The sequence below is a fragment of the Siniperca chuatsi genome, linkage group LG17, assembly GCF_020085105.1.
Source record: "Siniperca chuatsi isolate FFG_IHB_CAS linkage group LG17, ASM2008510v1, whole genome shotgun sequence".
In the NCBI taxonomy this organism is placed as follows: domain Eukaryota; kingdom Metazoa; phylum Chordata; class Actinopteri; order Centrarchiformes; family Sinipercidae; genus Siniperca; species Siniperca chuatsi.
In genome coordinates this window covers 10278769-10305869 of record NC_058058.1, presented here as the reverse complement: position 1 = coordinate 10305869, position 27101 = coordinate 10278769, and the positions used below count along the sequence as shown (strand labels likewise).

Sequence of the window (27101 nt, the reverse complement as noted above, 5' to 3'; positions counted from 1 at the left end):
GAGGAAGGCAGGGAAGCAACAGCCCTGCTTTCATTCCAATTAATGCTACGGCTGCCCTCCTGTCTGTGTGGCAAATGTTGTGTACTTACATAGTATGTTTCCCAAATTATTTAAACAAGTAAGGGACCACCATATCTAAAGACATAATCAACTTGGAAAAATGACTTTCCAAACCAACTTTCCAGGTGCTATCTGCAGAGATGCCATATCATCATAAACACGTATGGAATTGAAATGTTTAATATAATTGTAATAACATTGCAATTTTTGCTTTTTTCCCCAAAGATTGTTTTAGAGTCCTCATTTAAATCAATGTCCTAGTGTTAGTTAGTTTCACCCTGTCATTTAACAAAAATGGCATCTCATCGCTATCCAGTGAAAACCATGTATCTCCAAATTTGGTTAAGTGTTCCTTTATAGGTTGAGAAAATTCTCCGACTCCTCAAGTAAACGAAACAAAACACAAAAAAACCCATTCGATTATCTGAAAGCTGATTATTATTATTATTATTATTATGACAGCTGAAAACAGGACTTTTTTATCTCATGAAACATTGGTATTTTGGAGATACATGGTTTTAATAGGACAGCGATCATATTCAGTGTAAATAAGGTCGCAGTAGCACATGTACATATGCATAATGTATAAAGATTTCCTACATTGTAAAGATGCTGTATATACAGTACATGAACATGTAAATAACAATACACACAGTAGGTTCAGGTCTACATATTACTCTCAGTGACAGAGAGGGCTAGCTATGGTCTGTAAAAAAAAAAAGAAAAAAAAGTGTGTTGTCCGTGTGTGGGTGTGTGAATATACAGTGCAGTGCTGTATGCCCTCAGCCTATGTAACGTACTCTAGATTTATCATCCTCACTTAATACACTCATAAACATTCCCTGGCATGTCATGGAGGCTGTGAACCCCCCCCTGCACAGCTAGCTCGGTAAATTGGGCCTGTGTAAACCATTCTGCCCGTCTAAAATACAGTGCTGCAAATTGAAATCCGCAGTAATCCTCTGTAGCGGCATGTCACAGCTGGGTAGGGAGGAGGGAGAATGGAGGTTTTTCTCATTTACCACCTGGAGGTTTTTGAAGTGTCATAACCAGCGAGTCTCCCACACGATCTTTTATTTGTCTCTTTAACTCTCTCTATGTTGCTTTTCCCCCCCTCAGTCTTCCATTCCATTTCCTCTCTTGCTGAAATACCCTTTGTCAAGTGCTGTATTCAATCCTCATTCTGACACATGAGGCCCGTATTTATTATATATTTGAGATGCCAGATCTTACAGGCTGAGAATAAACAGCAGTCACGGAACCGTCCAGAAAGAGAAACAAGCTTGGTTATTAACCTCCAGTGGTGCGACCAGAGGAAGCCAAGAGAGAATTCAATTTAAGGGGGGAAACATTATTGGTGGGTGTGTGCTTGCTAATTTCTAGGGCTGTACCGACTCCGACTTTTGTCAGTCGAATCGGATTTGGCTGTTCAATACGAATACTATTCGTTCCTTTTTTTTTCATATAGACTATCAAGCAACGCTTTATTGAACTGCCAGATTTTTTAACGGGGTTCGGCGGGGATGTAATATAGTAAACAAGCCAAGTTAGCCCTCCTAATGACGCAATCGACGGCTTGGAAATGTGCAACAACATTTCTGCCGACACGTGATATCAAACAAAAGCCAGAGACTATATCATATTAATTTGCTGTGAGCTGTAAATTCACCACTTTTAAGCAAAAGGCAGAAGATACCGCTATCTCAGAGCCTGACTGGGCAAGGCCTGTCTTCCTCCGGGCAGCTGCCTCAGTCTCTCTCAGATTCACCCTGGGTCCGGGTCCGCACCTGCCTGTACCTGTCGCAGACATCTTCACCGAGCGGAAGGGATGATTTGATGTAGTGGAATGATTTTACCCCGGAGAGCAGCATGAAAGCGAGGAGCGCTCACTCTGCAGCTACTTCTGGGGATAAAAAACCCCCACAAAAAAAACCCCCAACTGATCGACTTTAAGAATCTCAGTCGACGGAGGGGTCTTCGACTGATGATTCGAATCTTCGATTTTCAGGGAGCAGCCCTACTAATTTCACTCCCACGCTTGTACAAGTTTACATACTGCCCTCAACGCATGTACATACATACACTACACATGTAGACACACACACAAGCATTTGAAGAGCCTGTTCTTTTGGCAGTTCTTGTCCATTTTCCTTATTCTACATATCTAAACTTTTGCACTCCTCAAAGAGTACAAGAGTAGAAACTCTCTTTATAAATTTGACTATGAATAGAATAAAAACAAAAAAAACAGCATTAAGTCCTCAAGAATCCGACATTGAACCCACTCACCCCGTCCCACCATCCACCTAACAGTCAGCATTCCTCTGAGTCCTTCGGCACCCATTCCATTCTTCATCCCGGGGGACTCTTCCGGCCTTTTTCTTTCCCCTTGGATAACTTCGCTCTCTGCCTTCTCGCCCAACACTGTAAGTAATGGGCTGGTTTTGACCCTCCATGCCTCATTGTGTAAGATTTCAGCTTCTGACCTTAAAAAATGAAAGCAAATCGATAGGGCGGGACACATGAATTCCAAAGCCCAGGATGCAAGCCAAGCCTGGAGCCCAGGGAGGAGGAGGAGGAGGAGGAGAAGGAGGAGGAGGAGGGTTGTGTGTATTACTGAAGGGCTAAAACAAAGAAAGAAAGCCAGAGAATGAGAGAGAGGCTTTCAATTAACCTTCAGTGCTGACAGCAACTCTGTGTTGTGTCTCCTGTTTGTGCTGGTGAATTTGTACGTGTCACACAGTATGTTAAGTACTGTGTGTGTAATTTAAGCTACAGTGGACTAGGGAAAAATAAAACGAAGAGGCGAGGGGAACGGGGACGTAAGGTGAAAGCCTCAAAGTCAAGGCTTGAACTGCAGCTGTGCACATTCCAGTGACTTTGAGTGGGAGAAAACAACTCCCATGGAGCACTCAAGAGATTAAAATTCTTCTATACTACTGCCACTACATGAAAACGTGAGTGACTGGAGACTAGTTGTGCTTTTTTTCATTCTAGCCTGTGCAACCAAGGCTACCAAAGCAGTATGAAGCCCAATCTGTTGGAGGAGGGGGTAAAGTGGAATTTGTGTGTGTGTGTTTCTCTGTCCACTTCAAAGATAAAGACTTGACACTTGGACTTGAGTCAGACTTTAGTCACAACAATGGCTACTTGCAACTTGAACTTTACTGCTGTGGGATTTAACTTACCTGAGTCGAGACTTGACGACAAACACATTTAACTCTCAAGTTTTTTAAAAATGTCACGCCTTTATTAGAAAGGCAAGAGTGGAGAGAGGACAGGAAACGAGGAAGATAGAGATGCAACAAAGGCTAGCTGGATTTGATTCGGGGACATTGTGGTTCATGGTTGACGTCTTAACCCTGAAGCCAGGGGACGACCTTTAACTCTCGAGTTTTGACCTGGTAACGATAAATAATATAACAACAACAGGCCTTACATAGCCACACATCATGCATATTTAATTATTATGCTTAAAAATGAGTTAAATGATCTCAGCTATGTAAAAAAACTCTATTAACAGATTAGAAAGCAAATTGTTCACGTGCCATTTTAATGGTCACCATTCAGAGACCTGAGAGACTTTCATCATTACTTTGTATTTTCTTATGAAGACTTGTGACCTCACATGGACATATGCCCTACAGGACTTGGGACTTGTCAATTGAAGTAACCCCAAAGGACTTAAAACAGCTCTGGTGATGGGGCACTGTAAGGTGTTTCTATGTTATCACGTGGCATATGTGCGTGTGTGCACAAACATGGACGTGTGTACAGTGTGTGTATGTCCAACACAGCGAGTGACTGTCCATCAGTTCCACTTAGCTCAGCGTGGTAATTGGCCATCCATTGATGGACGTGGCTCCCTCTTCACGCTCCAGGGACCCCGGCTCTTTGTCTGAGGAGTGGGCGGCTACACGCTGGCATGGTGCACACGCTTAAAATAGCGCAGCAAATCAGCCATGCTTCGGCAGCCGCTGCTAACATGTGGGGCAGATTGGAGGGCTAATGGTGTGTGTGTGTGTGTGTGTATGTATGTATGTGTATTTACGGCATGGTATGAGGTCTTGCAGTTCTCTCTGGGGAGGATAAAGGGTTAATGTGGTTTACTAGAGCTGGTGGTGGTATTTAGTCATGTCCCCCTCTCTCCCTGACCATTTCTTTTCTTCTCTATTTCATCCATCACTCACTATTGCAGTGTGCATCGTCTCTTTCTCTCCTCCCTCCTCGCTGACTCTCTTCTTGTGTTTCTCTCCCTCTCTCTGTCTGTCTCTCTCTTTCCCGCTCATGCCCACAGGGCCCTGGTTCTCTCCTTCTGTCACTATGTGCAGTGTCCCTGCAATAGAGATATAAATGGGCTGTGAACAGGGGGCCCTGACTCTCATACCATAAATCTACACTAACAGCACAAAAGGCACATGAGGAGAGCAGGAGAGGGAAAAGGTAGGGAAAAGAAGAAAGGGAGGGAATCACATATCTAATACATTTTGAATACATCTAGGAAGATAGAGATTATTCTGAAAAATTGATGTTCATATTGAGATGTTTATGAAATAGGATGAGGAGGATTACTGCATCAAGATATCACACCTTGGAGGTGTACATTTTTTTTACAGTGTATTAATATTGGTTTTGAGGGTATGAATAGTAAGCAGGAAGCTGCCATAATTTAAAACTGTTATAAGCTGCTGGAAGCCTTATGAACCCTGATTTCAGAGAGTCCCCTCAGTGAAATGTTTGCTAAAAAATGTAAAAAAGTTTGCACTCTTGACTCCAGTCCCATGTTTGGAAAAAACTCCTGCACACTGACAAAGAACTTCAGATGTGATTTATTGCTATATACTGTACAAAGGTGACAAAAAGTAATATAAAGTGGAAAAAGTGAAATAAAAGTGAATGTACAGACACAGAATGTGTCAACTCAATCTGAAGAGCTTTTTTGACTTTTTTGTCATTGTGCAGACCTTTTTTTTTTAATCTACATGAAAATGTTTTCCCTGTAATGTATTCGTATTATTTGAGACTGAGGTTTGATGTTCGTTTTCTTGAAATTCTACTCATTAATATCTCCTGTTGGGTTGAATATTTTTATCTCTTAGTGACCCTGATCTCATCCTCAGTCTCCCAGCCGCCCTAAAATGTCTACTCTCATAATTGCAATGACATTGAACTGGTAGTGCCTGCTGTTTCTTCAAAAGATACATTTTCCCCACTCCTCACACTTTCTTCTGCTGTCTCAGGAATGCTTTTATTTTTTTCACACCTCACCTCTCAGTGTTTTTAACTCTTTCGCTTATCCTCCCATATCTTAAAAATAAAAAAAAACCTATTTTGCTTTATCTTTCCTCTCTTCTTCTTTTTCCCAGCAGCCCTATGCTCCACCCCCTCATCCCATGGCTCCTCCCAGCCCTAGCACCAACAGCTGCAGCCAGGGAGGGGCAGAGCAGCTGAGTAAGACCAACCTGTATATCCGAGGCCTGCCACCTGGGACCACCGACCAGGACCTCATCAAACTCTGCCAACCGTGAGTACTGGGAACAATTAAAGTTATATACAGAAGTTCCTCTGTCACACTTGCCAATGCCACTATGGGGTGTACTTGGCCATAATGTGCCTCTCATGGCTGTATTTAGCTGTACGTGGTGTACAGTATGCCTCTGTATATTTTTCCAACTCCCAGCTCATAATGTTACTATAGCCTACATAAATGTCATCCACTTTAATTCATTTAATGGGGAAACTTGATGTTTCTATATAAATCTCTCTGTATATTTCACGTTAACATAAACATTTTAAGACACAAATGATTTTGTCATTTTTCCTCTGTTGGAAAGTTGATATTGTATATAATCATTATGGGTGAAAAGTCAAATCCAATCTGATTATAAAGAGGTACTATTTTAAACTATCATCTTTAAAAGCATTTGAAAATGCATGAAAACGTGACTGGAGACTAAATGATAAAGGTGTTTCATGTAGAGGGAAATTTTTGTGTGTTTGGCCTGCAGTCCAAATAAGTAAATGGGGAGATTATCCTGACAGGATCATATTTCAGTAACTAAATGAACAAATAGCTGACAGACTGGAGACACAAGAGACTTTTTGTGTAGAGAATGTTGTACTTAGACAAGATATAAAACCAATTTGCCTTTGGAAACATTGAAGAATTTACAGTAGCTGTAGCTCATGGGCATCACACCATGAAGCTGACCGCCAAGTCAAATGTCAATCAAAGCTGGACAACCTGGCCACCAGTCGTTTTTGGTACTATGAATTTAGTTCTAAATTGTGAACTAGTTCATTTTAATCTGTGAACTGAACTTTGAGCTAGCTATTGTGAATTATGAACTTGCACAACACTGTATATTTGTGATAAAATATTGTAAAATATTTAAGGTAAGAGGCTGCTACATACTTAGACACATACTGTAATTAGACCCCACAGTTTTCATCCTAATAGACAGGCATTGCTATGTAGACACAAATTACATGCTCTTAAATACCAAACTGATCAAACTAAAAAGTTCACCTCTGAGAAGAAAATTACAGCCATGGAAAAAGGTCCATGTACAATACCTTGCATACCCCATTAAACTGCTACCAACTGAGTGTATTTTAGAGACACACACAAAGGTACTCATAAAGCTCTGCCAAAGGACACACACACACACCTGCCTGCACACAGCTCAATAAGGCCTAATAAAGCTTAGATTGGCCCACCTCCCCCAGGAATCACAGACCAAGACCTCATCAAGCTGTAACAAACAGTCACAGGGGCTTTCTTTCTCTCTGTGTCTCTGTCTCTGACACACACTCACACACACACTTACAGACACACACAAGCAGCTTTGTTCGGCTCCATTAGGCCCTTTCACTTCTAAAATAGTGAAAAGGGGGTCAAGATCATTAATAGAGACAGGGCCAGCAGATTGTGAAATGCAGGCCATGAGCGAGTCTGTCTGGTTGCATAACCTTTTCTTGGCCATATTTCCAGAAATGTCCTGGTCAAACGCGGCCAATTATTCAATGATCCTTTGGAGACGGGAACATGTTGTCCAGTATATTTGGTAATGCTCCCGGTAGCTGTGTCATAAGTCATGCATTTATTCTTGATACTGACCCATCAAAATTCCATTAGCCTGAGAGGCAGCCCGATAAGATTTGGAAAAGCACTCAGCATTTTGACATTGCATATCTGTCATTTAGCTCTTGCATTCACCCAGTTGTACAGAGTTGGACAGTTTCTATTTCATTTCTAATTCCATATGATCTTGAATATTTTGAGCATAACTATTTTGAGGGCAAACCATGTCGGAGCTTATGTAAAATACCCCGCTAGTTGTTATGTTTGTGACTGTAGATTTACATTCTAATATATAGCTTTTCTCCTGTGTTTTATGGAAAGCTACTGACTTTGTCTGTTATTGCTTGGATCTGCCTTGCTGTCCTCTAGTGGCTGTCCTCTCCTCAACTGTTTCCACTGCTCCTCTCTCTCTTCTTATATCTCCCATCCTTCCCTCTGTGTGTATCGCCTGCCTAAGAGCCCCCAAGGTTGCCCGAGGTGTGCTGTGCCAGTGAAAATCCAATGCCACTGAAACTTTAATTAGCCAGACCGTGTTTCAGTGGCAGGCGGGTGGCAGCATTCTAGAAAAGGTCATGCGACTGCTCTGCAGTCTGCAGCACCCTGGGTCCCCCTCAGGTTTTTCCCCAGATGCTTAGTCCCCCTCCAGCACCCAGCACCTCCTCTCCTCAGCCCCATCAGGGAAAGCTGATGGGGCTAAGGGTTGTGTTAAACATAAACCCTAACTAAATGCGGTGCTATATTTTTAGAAAAATGCTAAACTGGTGGAGTTTCAGTCACATTAGCTGGCTTAGCGATTTTTTTCCTCAGTATCATCGGCCTGTCTCCCCATCTCAAGCCTTACTGTGTGTGAACATGACTGTTTTTGTGTGCATGTACTCTTGCACAGATCCTTGTGAGTGCTGGCAGTGAGACAAATCAAAGCTGATTCTTGGGCCGGGGTTTGTTGTGTCACACACATTGAAAAGCAGCTCTTGCTGCCCTGGTTCACCACTATCTCAAAAGCAAACATGCTGCCGCCAAACTGATGCATTCTTGACAACAGGCCATATCGTAGCTGCTGATTGGAGGCTGTTGCACACCGCCTGAGAGATGCCAAAAAAATAAATGCCGTCTACTGTGGTTGTAACCCCGTCCTTGTGAACTCTAATATTTTTTGCCAAGATTCTGTCACATTTTCAGTAATCCTCATCAAGGCCTCCCAACCTCCCAAAGTTCACAGTTTCACTTCAATACAGAAACTCAGAAGTTGAATTTCTAGATGTAAACAAATAAATCAAATCTGTTTTGATTTTCATTTTGGTCAGTGTTAAGTCTATATTATTTTCTCAATATGTAATTTACTGATTATTGATTTAAAAAATACATCCCTACCATTAAAGACAATACTATAAAAATGCAACAGTGTTATTGCTACATATCTCATAATGCAGCCATGTGCTACACTAATGGAGGCTCAATAGTGGCTTAGCCCGTTAGCAGCATGATGTTATCCTTGCTTTATATAGTGACAATATTTCATAGGTGTTAGTACTTTTTAATTTTTGTTGCTCTGTTTAGAGATGCTGACTTTCAAATGCTGTCTATACTTGTCAGTGTAGATGATCTGTATCTACAGATGTCTACAGATGTGATGTCAGTTAATACAGATTGGTTCAGCTGGCTTCTATCCCCAGTCTTACACATCCTGGTAAACAAGCCTTAAATTGCGGACACACACATGCAATTAACAACAACTGTATATACGATTATTTGAGTTACTAAGGCCAAGATTTCCTTGTGACCAGCTGACTCCTTAAACATCCCTGTGGTCACTGGGAGCAAAAGTTAAGACATAAGAACACCAAAGTTCTCACGGCGGTTGGAGTTACATGCCGAAAGCCGGTGAACGAGTAATTAAATGGATTCGGGTGGGTGCTTAATCTCTGTTTTATTCAGCTGGCTGGATTTCGGGTTCTCCGCAGCCGTCAGCCTGATATATGGGTGTAGAGAAGAGGCCAAAGGAGTGGAGTGGGAATTTGTTGGCTAAACACCAACATAGTGAGAGGCCTTCCTACTTGCCTGGCTGGCTGTATGAGTGGAAGGATGGATGGATGAAGGGATGGATAGAACAGCCGTTACTGTGAGAAAAATTCCTTGGCCTAACCAGCCAGGTTGAGGCACTGGGCCAACCCTAAGCCCAGCACCAACCCCATCCAACCCAAAGATCGGTGCAGCCAGCACAGCCAGTACATCCAACCCAGCCGACACAGCCCCCAAACACTTTAGGTCAAGGCAGACTTCATAACCCAATTCACCAGCCAGCTCTTAGGCAGCACCCACATTTTTCTTGTTTGCAATCTACCACCCAGGGGAGGCACAGAGAGGATGGAAGCAGGTTGTTGGACGAAAAGTTTAAAGGAATAATGAGAGCGATTTCTTTTTTATTTTACGAGGGCCCACACCTGGAATAACAGGGACAAAGCAGTTCTCATTTTCTCTGCCAGCATCCTAAATCCATAACTCAAACTGCCAAGAAAGCAAAGGACCCTAGAGGTCCTTATACCCCCAACTCCTTCTCTTCTTCCTCTTCAACCCTACCTCCTTCTCATCTGTTTCCTCTCTTCCCCTGTTTCTCCTTCTGGTTCTCCTCACCCAATTTTAGTCATGGCCGAGCCACAGCTGCACCCTCAGTCGCATTGGCTTTTGCCTCTGTGCCACAGCCTGATCAAACGTACAGAGTGAGCCAAATCAAGAGCTAATCACCGCCAATTGTCCAAATAACCTTTCCCGTGTGTGCTGAGGGAATGGTGGAGGAGGAGCTGGAGAATGTGAAGAGAGCCATAAGGTATACTAAGTAGAGTAGGTGAGGGGAAGAGAAGGGAGGGGTGACCCTGGGACCACCTGTTTTTATGGAGCAGAGGCCCGGGCATTCAGCAGCGCCGCATTATCCCTAATGACTCTCTGAGGTCCAATGTTGACATTAGCTGCCTAGCTATCAGAGCTGGCTTGTCCCATGGCTCTGTTTCAGAAAACTGACAAAGGGAAGAAGTGTGAGCAAAGGCCTCAAAGTGCCAAACTTCCCATCACCCCTCCCAGCAGTACAACTGCACTAGAGCCAGACAGATACATTGGCAAGTATTATCTGCCCATTTAAGCTTATCACAAACATGTTGAGATTTCCATATATATGAAAGCCAATGAGTAACAAGAATTTGCATTACAAAAATGCCCAAACATCAAGATCATACTAACCTCCAACTACCACTGAAGTTTACGGTGGAGGTTGCCGCTTGGTGTAGTTACAGGTGCAACAGAGCACAGGTCTGACCACACCCAGGCAGGGGTGTAATCAAACACTGCTTATCAGCAGTTGCTCTTTAATAACCACATTTTAGAGATCCTATCACAAATGTTTCTTTATGTCATATATTTATGTTAAGGGGAATATCAGCCGATGTATCATCATCAGATTTTTAAATTATCTATATTGGTGTCTGTCTCACAAATCCAGTATTGGTCAAGTTCTAATCCAAACTGTGTGTTGCTTTTTTCTCTCTGTGTCTCTTTTTCTTAATATGTCTCTGCACCTGTCTTTCTGGAACCCTTTCTCCTCCCTCCCAACCCTAACACACCCCCACTCTAGTCAACCATGCCGGTTCAAGTTGTGCGTCACTCAGGGCATAAAGAGATAGCGATGCTTAACCTCTGAAAAGTAGTGAGGCAGCCCCAGGAATGGCCAAACTAAACTACTCCTACAGCTACAGCTTCACGCTGAGTAGAAGCATCTGCTATTCCTGGAACCATAACCCTCCATTGCCACTTTTTCTATGTGTGAACTCCTTTCTCACTCTCTCACTACCCAAGTTTCTGTTTCACTCTCCTCTCTTCTCTCTCTTTCTTTCTCACTGTTATCCTCTGTTGCACTCTCTCTCCTCTCTCCATGTGCTCTCTCTCTCTCTCTCTCTCTTTTCTCTCATCTGCTTTCTCACATCTCTTCATCATGTTAATCTCTCCACTTCTCTGCTCCAGCAGAAGTGACATAGTCATTTAACTGACTGGGCCAAACTGACTAAAATGCAACGCCTTTTTCCTCCCCAAACATCGATTTTAGAGCGAGGATGAGCAGAGAAGCTGATTTGGCCTTAGGCTGGTTTTATTATTTATCCCCCCATTACTGTATACATGACACATAGACAGTTTGCCTGTTTAGAGGCTGGAAAGAACTTCTCTTCCACTTTTGCACTGAAGTTGACTCTGTTAACAGTTATTTTCATGAATAGCATTTTAAGTTTATCAGGTGATTATTTAGTATGAGTTTTGGGTTTAGATTTACAAAAATTACACACACAGTCTTTTAAAAACAGTTAAGTTTTCTGGGTACTTGGCTGCATTTCACCTCAGTTTGCCTCAAGGAACTAATAGCATACCAAAAACCATAGCAACCAATCCAGTCATCGCTATAACAGGGTCTGTGTAACAGTCTTCTGTGCCCCTCCCCACTGAGCTTTGCATTTTATCTTACTCCAGCCGTGCAGCGGAGGACAGTTTTTAAGCTCCAACAGAAGCGGCAGCAGAGTCTCTGATACAGCAAGACTGATTGACGTGAGGGACAAAACCTGAGATCTCTGGACTCTCTGGCTTTAACTCTATCCTTCCCTCCTTCCTCCCCTCTCTTTTCTCCCCATTTCCCTCTACTGACTTTCCCTTTCATTTGAAGCAATATCTAGAAAGCAGAAACAGCACCAGCACAGATGAGATGTGTTCATTTGTGCGTGTCAGACAGCAGTGCATGGCATGTGGGTTTGACAGGTTGGACACTTCTAAACAAACAGGGGCGATTCTGCAAGGCTGGCTCTGAAGAAGACCAGTGTGTGTGTGTGAGAGAGAAAGAGAGAGATTGTAACTAGCTACATTCAGAACAACAGGCTAATGCTTCCTGCCGTCACTTACTTACTGCTCTTGTCTTTTCTTGATGCACACTCTCGGTTAACACACACCCTTACCCTTATGTAGTTCACTTTTTTTCAGATAAAATACCATTGCTCATCTTTAAAACTATTTATTTTAAGCAAATTTCAAGTATAAGAGTTACAATATTAAACAAAAACAACAAGATTAATAAATCAATAAATAAATAAACAAAGAAACAGCAAGAATAAAAAACAAAAATGGATGTTATTTCTATGCCATACAGATTCTTCACATCCTCTTCTCCTGTTCTTCTTCTGAACATCCTCAGTCTGCTGGTTAGAGTCCAGATGGGTGACAGGGTCAGGCGAACAGGGTACAGAAATCCACGTCTTCTCCAGGACAGAGCACCCACTTATATGCCATGGAGATGACGATGTGATAGAGAGATGTTAATAGAATAGTTTGACATTTTGGGAAATATGTTTGTTTGCTTTCTTGCTGAGTCAAATGAGAAGATTGATAGCACTCTCATATCTGTTTGTCAAATATGAAGCTACAGCCAGCAGCCCGTTAGCTTAGCTTAGCATAAAGTCTGGAAACAGGGAGAAACAGCTAGCTGTACAAAGGTAAAAATGATCCACCTACTAGCACCTCTGAAGCTCCCTGATTAACACATTATATCTTGTATGTTTAATCTGTACAAAAATCATATCAAACTGTAAAAACAACACGTTTTTTTGTTTTTTTTTTGCTAAGAGCAGTGACTTTGAGGTTTCAATAAAATGTTCAACATATAACCCCCATAAAACATTTTTTCATGTGAGCACAAACGAACAAAACTAAGACGCACAATAGTCAACGATGATATGTGAATGGTTGGTCCTGGAACTTTTTATCTCAAAAGATGAGCTCTGCACTCAAGAATATCATATATATATATATATATATATATATATATATATATATTAACAAAATCATTTTGAACTAAAGTGGTTGAATTCTAAAGTTGGTTGTCCTCTGTGCCTGCAGCTTGGTAAAATTGAAAAATTATTTAGAAAACAAACAGACCTTGAGTTGCAGTACATCACAATGCTGCATTTGAAAACCATTCAACATCTTTTGAGAACACACAAAGTTCATTTTTGTTTGACGTACTGCTGGCTTTATACCAGAGTTTCAGCAATGGCGTGCACTCATGTTATTTTGACCTGTGTTGACACATTGGTTGATGACTCACGACTGACTCAAGACAATGCTCAAGTCTCCAGTTGCATATACTATATATTGGCATTGTTTTTCTGGATACTAATACTGCTTTTTTTGTTCTTTCTTGTGTCCTTTTCGTCTTTTTCTTTCTTTTGACTAAAACTGCCTGCTTTAAACAAAAACAGAATTCCCAAATTCACCAAAATAGTTTTACTCAATTTTTAGACTTGCAGAAGTAATTGTTTTAACATTTTTATTTCATATTAAAGCCAATAAATACTGTACCTGATCTGTGTGAAATTACTTCTACATGGAAGATCAAGTAGATGAAGTGTGGTAAATTAATTCAATTTATCTTGAAATGTATAATTTTAGCAAAATTTTGAGCTTTGTATTGGTTTAACAAAAAAAAGTGAGTAATTGATTATTCATGATAAAGTTACACAGCAAGACATAAATGGAATACAGTCAAAGGAATACAAATGGACCAGACTTAGCAGATTGATCAGGGCTCATCCAAAACGACACAGACTAAATTGTGGGAACAATTTACCTGATGGAGGCTTCATGGCAACCTGAATTTTAAAACTTTCGTTCATTTAAAATCCCTTAATGCGAAGATGAATTGTTTTAACTCTCTACCAATGAATTCTGCACACATGCTAAAACTTTTAAATCACCTTCTTTTCCTTTATAAATTGCCTGACTGGAGCCCGGTGGCCCTATTGTTGCTTGCAGCTATAATCTATTTCTATTATGTAGGTAGGTGGGAAAGTTGGAATGGTTCTAATCAACTTGTCACCCATTTTACACTTGCCACGGTAAAATGAATGTTCATGAAAAGAAATCACATCAGCAGGGGAATAAGGAAAAATTTAAATCAGAATAGTTGATGACAACTAATGACCACAGCGAGTTTGACCACAGCCAATTTCAACAGACGGGTGCGATGACACACTGGCCAAGGTACTGCGGTCACTCACTCTGTAGAAAATGAATAGACTTCAAGCTGCATGTTGATTATGTTGTTTTTTTTTGTCTACCAGATATAATATATTTGCTATATTATGATTCCCTAAAAACTAGATGTACTGCAGTGTTGCCAATATGTTTGTTTCCTTTTATTGTGACATTTGTTGAAGTACAAGAAATAAGAAAAGAAAGAACAACCACTTAAGGCCAGATTACCTTTCTGTTGCAGGAAGCTTCCCACATTTAGAAACGTTAAGGGTTTGAAAGTAAGAATTTGCCACTTTACCGCAAACCCGCCAACAAAATACAGGGGATCCCAGCACCTAAAAAAATATGATGAAATATGATGAATTTTGATGGCGTGTTAAAGCCAGAAAGGGAATTTTTGTTGAAGCTTTTTGATTTATTGCTGCTCATCCTTACCAACACAATGTTTTGATATTTATTCTGTAATGCTTTTATAATTTAGATACCACTGTCCTTTAACAAAAGTATGGGATACTTTTCCATACAGCAAAGGTTTATATGTCTTACAGCAAAGATTAAATAAATCGTTGCTGTAAAAATAGATAATATTAAATAAGTATATCTAGTAATTTGATTAACCTAGCCAGGCAGCCTATAGCTTTGATCCAACCAAGTTTGGTACTAAAGACAAAAAAGGAGAGGGTTGAAGGTCGACTTTGGACTCACTTTGCTAAAACGTGTCATAGTCTCCATGCAGTTCCATGCTGGGATATAGATAAAGGCCATTACCACCAAACTGTCAGCTCAGAGGCTCAGAGGTCATGAGAAGAAGTCACTGATATCCACTCAGAGGTGTTGGACTGAACAGCTGCTCTGCTCCCTGTCAGGTGTCCATCAGGATAGTTTTGCCCTCTTCTGTTTATTTCTCTCACTGCGTCTCTCTGTCATTGTATTCATCAGTCTGTCTCTCTGTCCTCTGTCTCTTTCTCAATTTCTTCCTTTTTTCTTTTTTTGTGCATGTCCTTTATTGTCATCAGCCTTCTTAATTTAGCCACCCGCCTTCTTCTTATTTTACCCTCTGTCTAAAAATGTTTCTCATTTATGAATGCTTGGTATCTTATGCTGCTCTTTTTACATTTCACAGTACAAGCGGTGCATCATTCGGCTGACTACTGATCATGAAAGGCTTTGTTAAATATTAACTACCCCAAAGCAAATGCATTCTTTATCAAAAACACAGTTTATTACATGCCACAAAAAGACCAGGGCTCAAGATTTGAAATTTTGAAACTTTGAAAATCTAACAACAGTTTTGCTGTTGTTTGTCCATGATACTGCTGTCAGTTCAGTGTGTCTTTAGCTCTCACAGTGCAAAACATTAGAAATACATATGGATATATTTGAAGCTTAAGGTTAGCTACAACCAAACAGATTTTCAGTAGTCGCATAGCAACTGCAGCAGCGACAACATTTCAAAAAGCATCTGTTTAATATTACAGGAGGCCTGACCTCTGTCTCAGCCACAGAGATGTGCGAGCTGGGAGACACGCTAGCTGCTAGAAGGGCAGCTGCCACACACTGCTTTTATACAGCAAGATGATTCCTACTGATTCTCAGTGACAAGGCCTGCACATGCACTTACACACATATATATTTTTATATATATTAATACATATGCACACACATGCATAATTCACACAACATACTCACTCTCTTTTTCCTACTCATGCGAATGAGTGCACAAATGTGCTGCTTGTCTGAGATTTTCCATTTTTATCTGTCATCCTCTTTATATTTTGCTCTTTCTTACATCCTGTTTCTCCTTTTTATCTTTGATATAAAAGTATAAAAGACTCATGTTTCTTTTCCATTTTTTTTCTTCCGCTCTGTCCTCTCTGTGTGTCTGCCACAGTGACACCTGTCTCTTGCATTAGCATCAAAGACTTAAAAATAAAATAAAACACATACTATAAAATTGTAGGTTATCTCGAGTTTTACCAGAATAAGTGGAACTTTCATTATATGTGCAAATACTTTTACTGATGATTGGAGTGAACAAAATACTTGTTCTACCAACTACTGGCTAGAAAACATTGGAGACTTGGCCATGCCTATTCCAAATCTAAAAACAAGAAAACACAAGCTATAATCTGTGATGTCCTGAAGATGTTCAGCCTGCAGCTGCTCCTTTAACTAAAACTGGCTGACGGACTCCGTGTTCAAGCATTTTTTTTATACAACTGATGTCTTAAACAATAAGACTTTACAAGAGATTGGCTCATTCTACAAATGTATTATTACTATTTCATCAGCTGATACTTGTTACAGTTGCTCATTTGTAGGAAATTGGTGTAAAGGTTTTCACTACCTGAACTAATTAACAGAAATAATATATTTGAATGCTGCTCTTTGCTACCGACAAGGGCATTGGTATCACCATTACACATTTTTGTAATAAAACAATGTACTTCTTAAGCCTATGAAACCCCTCTGGATAATATTTGCTACACAGAGCAAATAGTGCATCTGGATGGTGGGTGTCTGCTCCACCTGCTCCAGCATGAGTAGAACACTATCTACATTCTGCTAATTATTTTGCGTAAAGGCCTACAAGAGCTGATAAATTGAAGTTGTTGTTCTCCATAGTGGCGCCTGCCCCATCCTCCAGCACAGGTGCGCCAAAGGTGCTGAACAAGCCTGAAGCAGAGTTTTCTGCTTTTATACAATTCAGTCTCACAGCTGAGCACAGTAAAGCCTAACCCTATCTGCATGTGTTTCTTTCTTTCTCTCTACACTTCTTTTCATTTCATCAAAAAGTAGGAGCCAGTTTACTCAAATGGTACATATACTATATTCAAATCTTCATCTGCAGGCACAGATGGACAGTCATATGCAGATACAGTTTACTTGTGCACACAGACACACACACACTCACACCTTACCAAGCATGTATACAAAGACCTTCGGAGTACAGATGGGTTCAAGATATTGCAGTGTTGTGTAATGACACACACACACACACACAGAGAGACCTTTGGAGAGTGTGTCCAAAGGCTGAGGGCAAAGTCTCAACACAACACTTGGGTGGTCCGTCCATCCTTTCCTGCGCTGTGCTTTCCTGTGTACCAGCAACACCACAGTGACGTGTTGTGGTTCTGGCCAGCTCTCTCTCTGCCCACATACAGCAAAGAGCCACTTCACTTTCCCAGTTCTGATGACGGAAATGAAACACACCTGGATCGTTTCATCCAGCAAGAGAGCGAGGAAAGAAAGAAATGCAGCTCTGGGATGTCACTCGTGTGCATGCAGCTGCCCTCGGCTCAGCTTCAATTTTATCGCATTTCAGTGCCCAGACAGCTGTCAAACGAATGACATGTTTTACATCCACCACAATTTGTGCATTTTCATCAGCCTGAAATAGCTCATAAAGCCTCCATTTTTTACAGGCAGTTTAATTTCTGGCGTCTTCTTTTCTTGGGGTTGATCCGATATTGCATCAGAATGATTGCCATGGGATTCCTATTAGGAGGGAGGAGGAAGAGAGAGACAGAAGGAGAGAAATGAAGGATACAGTACAGGAAACAGAAATGGAGATGGTTGTTGAGAGACATTAAGAGAGAGAGAGGGAGAGAGAGAGGAGAAGATTTGTGAGGAGAAGGGAGGGCCGAGGGCCAGCGGAATCAGAGATAAGAGGCTGCGAGAGTGATTGAAATAGGATTAGTGGAGACAGGCTCTGCATCCCGGCCACAGCATCAGTGTTAAACCTGCGCTTCACAGGGACTGCTTCTGTCACATCAAAGCCTCCCCAGGCCTGCCTGGCAGAGAGGCGAAGGAGCTGCCAGCAGGGTCGACCACAGCCACGCACACACACGCCACATACATGAACATGCTGATCACATTCGCCATCCGTCTCCAATATGTCTCCATTGTGGGCACAAAGCTGGCTCCTTCCACCTTGTCTTTTCATCTCGCTGCAGTGTCTTTGTGGTGTGTATTTGGACCACGAAAGGATGCATTGATGAGCCATCTTTAACATTTAATGAGGCAAGCAGTGATGAGTTGGCATTGGATAGCTACTGTCTCCTGCTTCCCTAGAGTCCAAACAAAGTTTTAATGAGAACTTTCCCCCAATTTGTGCCAAAAGCAGTTTTTAAACTGCTTCCCAGACTGAAAGCATACAACATTTTTCACCTAAGTACTGAAGCAGGGCAGACATCTGTGTGCAAATAAACAGATAGGAATACAGAAACAAACATACTAGCTAGCTCAGTAGCTCGCATAGAGTTGGGCAATAAATCAATATAATATAAATATTGTGAGATAAGATTCTATATCTTCTCTGATTTGGTTATCTTATTATTGACATATATCTTAAATCATGTCTTCTCCAAGTGTTGAAGACTGCTTTATAGTTGAGTGATATAAATTTTTAGTTTGAGTGTTAAAAGAGAAGTGAGACATTCTTGTGTGGTTGTCACATTCACACATAACTATTCATTTTTGAAAGTGTTTCCTATTGTTGTATATTGATATCGAGGTATTTATTTTAAAATATCAACATTTCTGAGTTTGTCAGTATCACCTAGTGCTAATTTCTGTCTGTTTATTTAATCAGTAGTTTCTCAGTTGAAGAAAAAAATACAACATCTTGATATATATCTGTATCCCTTATCGCCTATTCTTACTTGCAAGTTCCTCTGAAATACTGAGTTGCTAACCCATCTCTGCATGTTCTCTAATCAAATGAACACTCACTGCTCCATGTTCATCTTATGCTTGAGAGTGTCTCAGTGTGATCAAACATTGCACGTTAGTCCTGTTCTATTGCAGTAGATTATGGATCCCTATAGCTAAAATGGCCTGTTTATCTGCGGAAGAGAGACAATCCACTGATTGGTGAGTGCTGTCACTGTGTGTGCATATTTATATGTGTGTGTGTGTGTGCTCATGCGGAATCTGTATTTGTGTGTGAGCTGGTAGTTTTCTTCTCGGGGGCTCATCACTTCATATCCACCACCCACCCCACCGCAGCATGCAGTAAATAGAGTCTCCGCCACTCGTTGAGAAATGGCACAATTATCCCCTGCTGGTGAAATATGGGCCGGGATGCACCACTGCTTCTTCCCTACAGAATGTGTGTGTGTGTGTGTTTCTGTGTGGGTGAGCGTAGCTGTCTTTCCTCTGCTAACTCATTGTGATGTGCGTTCAGCACACAGGGAATTGTCCTCACCTATGTATTTATACACAGACATTTATACATCACATACACAAGTGCAATTGTACAAGCAAGGGCGCAGCTGCACACACGCTCACACATATACAAATACATACAGTATATGCACACATGTAGATTGGCACACACACATACTGTACTTACAGTGCTACATTGCTTCTCACCCTGCACACAGTGCAGCATGTTGCAGTTTTAGCTGAGACAAGCAGATAGAATAACTCACTGTCAGTCAGTCAGTAAGGTCAGTCTTTCAATTCCAAAAAATTCATGGCAACCCACTGTGCATACAGAACTGTGGAATAAACAATTTTTATACCTTTCTGTTTTGCAAGGAGCTACACCGATGACATAATGAGCATAGTGGACTTCAGAGGACAATCGACTTTTGTGTTGGGTTTCACAGAGCCAAATACTACATCTTACTCGTCTTATGCTACTTATAACTAGGTTATATTAGTGAAAGAACCCAAAAGCCTTGCACACTATCGATCAGTTGTGCTCACGTTATTTAGTTTTAGACCTCAGACCTTTATCTGGCAAAAAATATGTAAACAAACCCTTCTACTGGGCTCTTCCAGTTGTAAACAAGAATATGTTTACAAATATCAAAATATAAAATACATATATACACATAATCAGAAGGAATACTTCCATATAAAAGGCTGAATCAAACTGATTCAAATACTTAAGAAAAATACAGCATCAAAGGATTAAATGAATAGGTACATATCTTACAATAGGAAGTTTAAATGCCAAAGGATCAATCAATTGTATAAATATACAATAGAAAATGTAAAGAACACTGTATTAGACCTAAAAATCTCTTTGTGGAAACACGAATAATCCAAGTAGGTTACCAGTTACACAAATGTCAAAAAAGATCAGAAATAATAATGATGTATAGGTTAGAGGTTAAATTTGGTTAAAGGCGCCTCACCTACAATAACATGAGAAGAAACCTAACATGAGAAGGCTATCTGAGGCAATATCAGGTTGATAAGATGATGATAAAAGATCCATCTCATCAACCAGATGAGGAGTACAATTAAATAAAAACAATCATTCATCTCACCTGGCAAACAATATCAAGTCCTCATTGAGACCTTTTCACCTAAATGTTTGTAACTTATTGATCCAGAAAGCTTCCCGTCTTTTCAGGAGCAGATGTTGATCGGAAATGTTTTAAAATGGACTATATCACAAATTCCATGCTTGCTTTTTGTTTTACTTCTAGAAACTTCCAAAATGCATGTGTACATATTTTAGAATGTGTTCACTCTTTCAAGTGTTAATTAATAGTCAAAAGATGTGGGGTTATCAGAAGTATTGCCACGCTGTTTCAGACGGAGTTTTTTAAACAGATTATTATGCTGTAGAATAAAGGAGTATTGTTATTGGGCTGTCTCACTGGTGAGAGACTGAGCTTTTTGTTCATTGTGCAGTTTTCAGATGTGAAAGGAATTCATCAGAATTTAATATGTTGTACTGTATACTGATAACTTAACGTTTAAGATGTGCTTGTATGCTTTTAGACCTTTGAAAAATGTTCAGTGACTCGCTCAAATGTCAGAGGGCTGGACATTAATTTGAAGTCAGCCATAAACATAATGTTATTAACCTCAAGTGATTTCTATTTCCAATGGCGTTTGACATTTGTGCTACTTTGCAAATTGCTAGTTGCAACTAAATGGCAGAGAGTATGGAAAATAAGACATCTACTTTAACCATGGGATGGCAATCTTAGTGAACTGCCCCACCAGTCAAAGGTCCTGTAGGTCATTCTGAGTCAAAAATACTAAATTTAATTTCTCTGTCTTTACAGGTATGGAAAAATAGTGTCAACCAAGGCCATTCTGGATAAGAACACCAACCAGTGCAAAGGTAAGTCATTAGTTTGTCTGTCTTGTACACCTGCCTTGTTTTAGTGCACCAGCTATCACTCTTTAGACTGTGTCTTGTCACAGGAACAGCAATCCAAGCCCTAGCGTAAATTTAGACATCAGCCGAGGAAGCCTTGCGCTGTAAATCAGTCATTTAGCGAGTAGCTGGCTTAATGCTGCAGGAAGGCTTCGGGTAAACAACCTGCTCTTGGATGGTGCTGCCCCGCTTCAGAGGATAAGCAGGCAAGCAGACACTGTCTCAGCCCCTCCCTATCTCCTCTTCGATTTCCTGTTTTGTCATATGGAAGACAATCTTTTGGAGAGCGTGTTTCTGTAAGAGGTCCATTAGTGTCTACACAGTAAATGGTGCGCACATGCAGCGATGACATTATTGGCTCATTTGAAATTGTTTCTGGAGCAGACACACTACACACATTTACATGCTTGAACGTACACGCATACTGGACCAATTAGAGGGCTAACAAGCTAGTTGGGATTAGATAAACTTTAATTACTATCATTGTCACACTCACCTTCTTGGAGTCTTGGCTCTATTTTCACTTCAGCCACCTGCCTCGCATGGCTGTAAATACATTTCACACACTTTTCTGGTTTTCGTATTGCAATTGGTTGGTAATGATCAAGACCAGCTTAGAAAGGGAGAGAGAGGTAGAGAAAGGAGCGATAGAGATGAAAAATAAATAAATAAATTGTGCTACTTGCCCTGAGGTGTCTGGCAGCACTGTTTAAGAGCTATTGAAGTTCCATCAATACTTTTAATTGCTTTTTGTGGTTTCCTGGGCTCAGAAGGGTGGCCTTTCAAGGTGAAGCTGCCTTCTTAACCCTGCTCCACACCTGAGTTTATCCTGCCAGGCATGCTCTGGGTCAAAATGTTGCCTTTTAGAGGATAGAAAAAGAGGGCTGATTATCTTGACAGGTCCGTTTTTGTGAGTCCTACGGGCTATTAAAGACAAGACTGGATGCATGTTAGTAGGAAGGATGTATGTACAGGTCACAGGACACAGCACAGGGTGGATTAAAGATGAGAAAGACAGAGTCGAGGGAGGTTAGGCAGATTGAGACTGGAAAAAGAGAAAAAGAAGAAGAGGTAAACCTCCTTTCAATATCTGTGATGAAAGAAATAGACTGTGCTCGATCACAGGTTATCCCTCTCCGTGTCCAGCTGACCTGAGTTATGCACAGCACAAAAAAATCAGCTCAGTTTAGCACTGTGTTATGTGGCAGACAATGTTTCCCATAAGTCACCATCCTGGAATGCAGTGCTGCTTAGATGCCAAGAAGCAAATATAAGCAGCCGTATTTTATGAGTGGAAAGGATGGTCCTGCCCTGCACCTAGTGAGAGAGAGGGAGGTGGACAGAAGGGAAATGAAGAGGAAGAAAGAGTGTGAGGAGAAGGGCTGAGTAACCTTGAAGAGAAAATTACAGTTCTTTAGTGTTTGAAAGACAAGTAGAGGAGATGCACAAAAATCATCATTTCTGCTGCTACAACTCCATATCTTTCCCGTACATATCTCACTATCTCCTGAAAGGTGAGCAGGTATCAAAGCATAAACCAGCCAAGCAGGCGTATTGAAGCCTGATGGGCTGGCGTGCATCTGCGCTCCCAGTAACAAAGCGAAATCAGCACATTGCCCTGATCTAGTCACGCATTGTTTCCAGTCATCTGACCCCCTGACCCTGACACTTGCTTAAATGTCAGAGTGGCATCTTATCACCACATGCCACCATCACACAGCGAGCACCCCTCTTCTCCGTCTCTTCTCCTGCTCCACCTCCTCTCCTCCCCCTTGTGTTATTTGTGTTTAGTTCAGCTCAGTGAGCGCACTGCCAAAAAACAACGTGAGAAAAATAGGATAGAGAAGAGGTCAGGACCAGTCATCTCTGCGAGAGAGCTAGCGTGAAAGACAGATCGACAATCAGGCTGTGGAAAACAAAGAGGGTAACATATCTCGTACTCACTGATTAACTTGTCTACTCTGCTTTTATATTTTCCCTCCCCTTCATTTTATTAATTTAAAAACGTTTGATTTTGTTTGACTTTATATATCATAAAATCTGTTCTTAAAGAAATATTCACATGTGTTAATAATATAGTGTAATTATACTCTATTGGTACAGTATATCCTTTATTATGATAATCATATACCTTACTGGCAGGATATGATTTATTCTGCCAACAAGGTAGATTAAAATTCTCAAAAATGTAATACCAGCAGAGAGAGAAGACAGAAAGAGACAAAGTATATGTATGTGTACAAAGTAATCTGGCAGCTCATGTATGTATTGCCACCACTAGGCTGTGTTCATACTGACATGAATGCTGCAGAAAAAACGTAGACTCTTCAATTTCAATACATCCATTGCGTCGATGCAGCAGGGGTGCAGATGCAAATGGCTCTGGCAAAAAAACTTTTCAATTCAACCTTTTTCACAACCCAATATGACGTCATCTGACAAGGTCCTACTTTGGCCAATCAAATATCTACAAGCACACATTCCTGGTAGACCACTGTAACATGCATGGTGTTTTACCTGGCAATTGCCTCCGTAATAACTTTCCAGAGTTGTCAAATCTTGTCTCATAGTATTATAAACTGCTATCCAGTGTTTTGGTATCTGATAAGCCTACAAATTTGATAGCTTATTAAATGAGCTTAATAAAAAAGCAAAATGTCAATCCATGATTTGTTGCATAGTAATCAGATGAAATACATAATTTATTTAAAAAAATCTTAACTATTAAGAATATGCAAATAGTTATAATGAAAACTTTTTCCTGGAGCACAGGCTCATAGATTTTTGGTGCCCTTTTTAAAGTTGATTGTTGAAGCAGCTGACTATTCGAACTGGGCTAAAATTGTGTTGAAAAGTTTTTTCTTCTAGATCCCACATACAGTAAGTGTTGTTTGATGACTTTATTTTAGTATTTTTCAGGGTTAGCGTGGAGCAGGTTCTACAGGGTCTCCTGGACATGTTTCTTGGCAAAAGCTGTACAAAAGTGATTCGATCTTTTACATAAATGATAGTGTTATTGTGCAAGTTTACAAGTTAGATGCCACCACAGCTTGTTTCCTTGAGCCTACAACCTAGATAGCTACTGTAGGGATGCATATGTGTGTGTTTGTGTACCTTTACATGCATCTACACTATGTACCTATATATTAGATGTAGAATTCCACTATTCTTTACTACATAAATGTTAATGCTGATGAATGCCTTTTTATACAGTAGCAGAAGTGTTGTATTTGTTGTATCGATAAAATGGCTATAAAAAGAATGAAAGTGAGTATGAGAGAGATGAAAGGAAGATGGATAGCTGATGTTATGTGAGATGTAATAGTAAGTGTGGGAGTGGAGGCTATATGTTGTGGAAAAGCAAAAAACCAGTGATGACGCTTTCTGTACTTACAGGTCAGGTGTTAGGGAAATGCATATTTTAGTGTGCATGCAATGATAAACCAACAGAGGTACGGCACGCACACAAAAATGAACACACATTGTTTCCCCGCTACCATACTGTTACATATGCATTTGCCCTCAGTAGACGAGTGTGTGCAAGTGCTATAAAGCCCTGTTTGAAGTACCACATCACAAAAACTACACACTAAGACCATGTAATACACCTCAACACAAAGGGCACACTCACACACACACACAAAGACTAATCGTACACCCGCACGCACTCCCCATCCATCTGCCTAAGGTGTGTTAGGCTCTTGCAGCAGCAGTGGCCATGCAACAGATCTATCAATCCTCTTCCTAACATCACAGCATGTGTGCCTGCCTGCCTGTCTGTCTGTTCTGGCTGCTCTCCTCCACCACCGCACCATGCAGGCCTTGCAATGAGCCTCTCTATCTTCCCAGCACTGACTCACTCCCTCGCTCCCTACCTTACTCTATGACACACACACATACAGGCTTCCAGGCACACACACACACACAAACTCATATTCTTGCAAGGGTATCAGAAGCATATAAACTGTGCATGCCGATAAATACACACACACATGTTTTGGATGTAGCCCAGTTCAGAGAGAAATGGGAACAGGAAGTTGTGAAAGGGCTTTAGGGCTGTCAAGCGCTGTGGGTAAGAGGAGGCATTCAGCTCTTCATCTCTCTCTCTCTCTCGCTCTCATGCTCCTCCGTACTCGCACACTGCTTCTCCTCCCCTCTCCTTTTTTCTCTCTCGCTCTCATACTCTGTCTATCTATATATCTGTCTCTGCACTTTCAGATTTACTGTAGAAATACAGCAGAGATTTGGGGTTTGCATCACAGATGGAGTAGGGGATTGAGGATGGCAGAGAGAGCAAGAAAAGGAATAGACTGCGAGAACCCAAAACTGCTCATTTGCCATCCATGCCCACAAGGGCCTCTTAAAAGACAGCGGCGGCATTTGAAATAAAGCAGGGCTGACCGAATGGAGACATTTTATTTTTCCTGCCAGAGCCTGGAGGCAGAGGAAATGACCTCAGCCCTTTAAAGGACCTCCGTTTCCTCCTCAACCGCTGGGAGATAAGGCTGCGCCGAGATTCACCGGCCTGACTGGCGCTCTGCCGCGACGGACCACCGCACTGAATTGTGGGAGATAGATGAGATGAGAAGATAGTCTCTTGTGGCTGTGTGTTCGGCAGTTTGTTGTTGTTCATTTCTTTGCCCTGTAACTTGCCATCCATTTTGTATGAGGATGCTAAACACTCACAAGGGCATTACATAAACTCGCATCTTGAAAGACTTACTGTCGCCTTTACTCTATTATGTGGGTGACTTGATGTAAAACATGCTAACTTCCTATATTGTCCCAACAAATTTAAATCATGTTTGAAGTATCCAAACATTTGATTGTAAAGATTAAAGCAACATATATGTTTGATTGAATACCCATCTGAAAAAAAATGTAGTTCTAATGAATTTACAGCAGAATGTTTTTGCATACTTTACCTAAAATGTGGACACATTGCCTTTTGAATACTGAATCAATTTAGCCTAGCTGGGCTGCATACGCAGCCTCCGTATGGTGCAATTTAAAAGCCTGTCAGAATCTTGACCATTACAATCTGAAGTATCCCTTGCCCTTACCACTGGATCAGCCTAATGGAGAAATATAGGCAATGTTACATTCTATAAAAACTGATTTATTGCTGCATCAGTGCCTGAGTGGAGTATTGCATGACTCCAAGCATAAGGGCTATTGATGAATGAGGTGACGCTCTCCAAAAAGGCCTGTTTTTCATTGTCATGTGCATGTGTATCTGTGTGTTTGTGGTAGGGTGGGGGTCGGGGGGCAGAGAGTGCTTTTTGCATCCGTTATTGGTTTCTCATTAGAGGGCTGAGATATAAACATTTGTCTATGTTGTACATGGTGCCGCCACAATTAAGGATTCTCTTTGCCGCCCCCTCTGCCCTTTGAAAGTGAATTATGTGCAGATGAGAATCTCGACTGAAGTGTGGCCAACAACGGACCTTTTCCAAATGCCTCTGTTCCCTCAAAGCCATTCCAGAATGAGGCAAGATCAGCTGAAGGAGAGAGGGAGAGAAAGCATGTGCTGTTTCCTGCTTGCATTGCATATTAATGACTCTAATTAGCAATAGCTGAGGGATAATCACATTGATTTGGACAGATTCAGCATGCAGACCCTCATTGGATAACACCCGCAGCCTTTGTTAGCACCCCCTGATCACATACACACACATACACAAACACAAAAATCCTCTTTCCCTCCCCTTTCCCCCTCAATCTTCATTCCAGTAAGTTCCAAGTTGGCTATTCGTAAAGTAAGCTGATTGG

At 41.1% G+C, this 27101-nt stretch overlaps 1 protein-coding gene across 5 annotated transcripts in view; it reads left to right on the top strand.

The window, feature by feature from the left end:
* The window catches only part of rbms3 (RNA binding motif, single stranded interacting protein), a 287297-nt gene that overhangs the window by 117478 nt on the left and 142718 nt on the right, over window positions 1-27101 (top strand). For 4 of the 5 annotated variants that reach the window (XM_044170807.1, XM_044170808.1, XM_044170809.1 and 1 more), the window contains 2 exons: window positions 5427-5584; window positions 21235-21293. In XM_044170807.1, coding sequence (XP_044026742.1) covers window positions 5427-5584; window positions 21235-21293 — 217 coding nt within the window. The remainder of the gene's footprint in view (window positions 1-5426; window positions 5585-21234; window positions 21294-27101) is intronic. The other variant, XM_044170812.1, reaches the window with a different exon arrangement.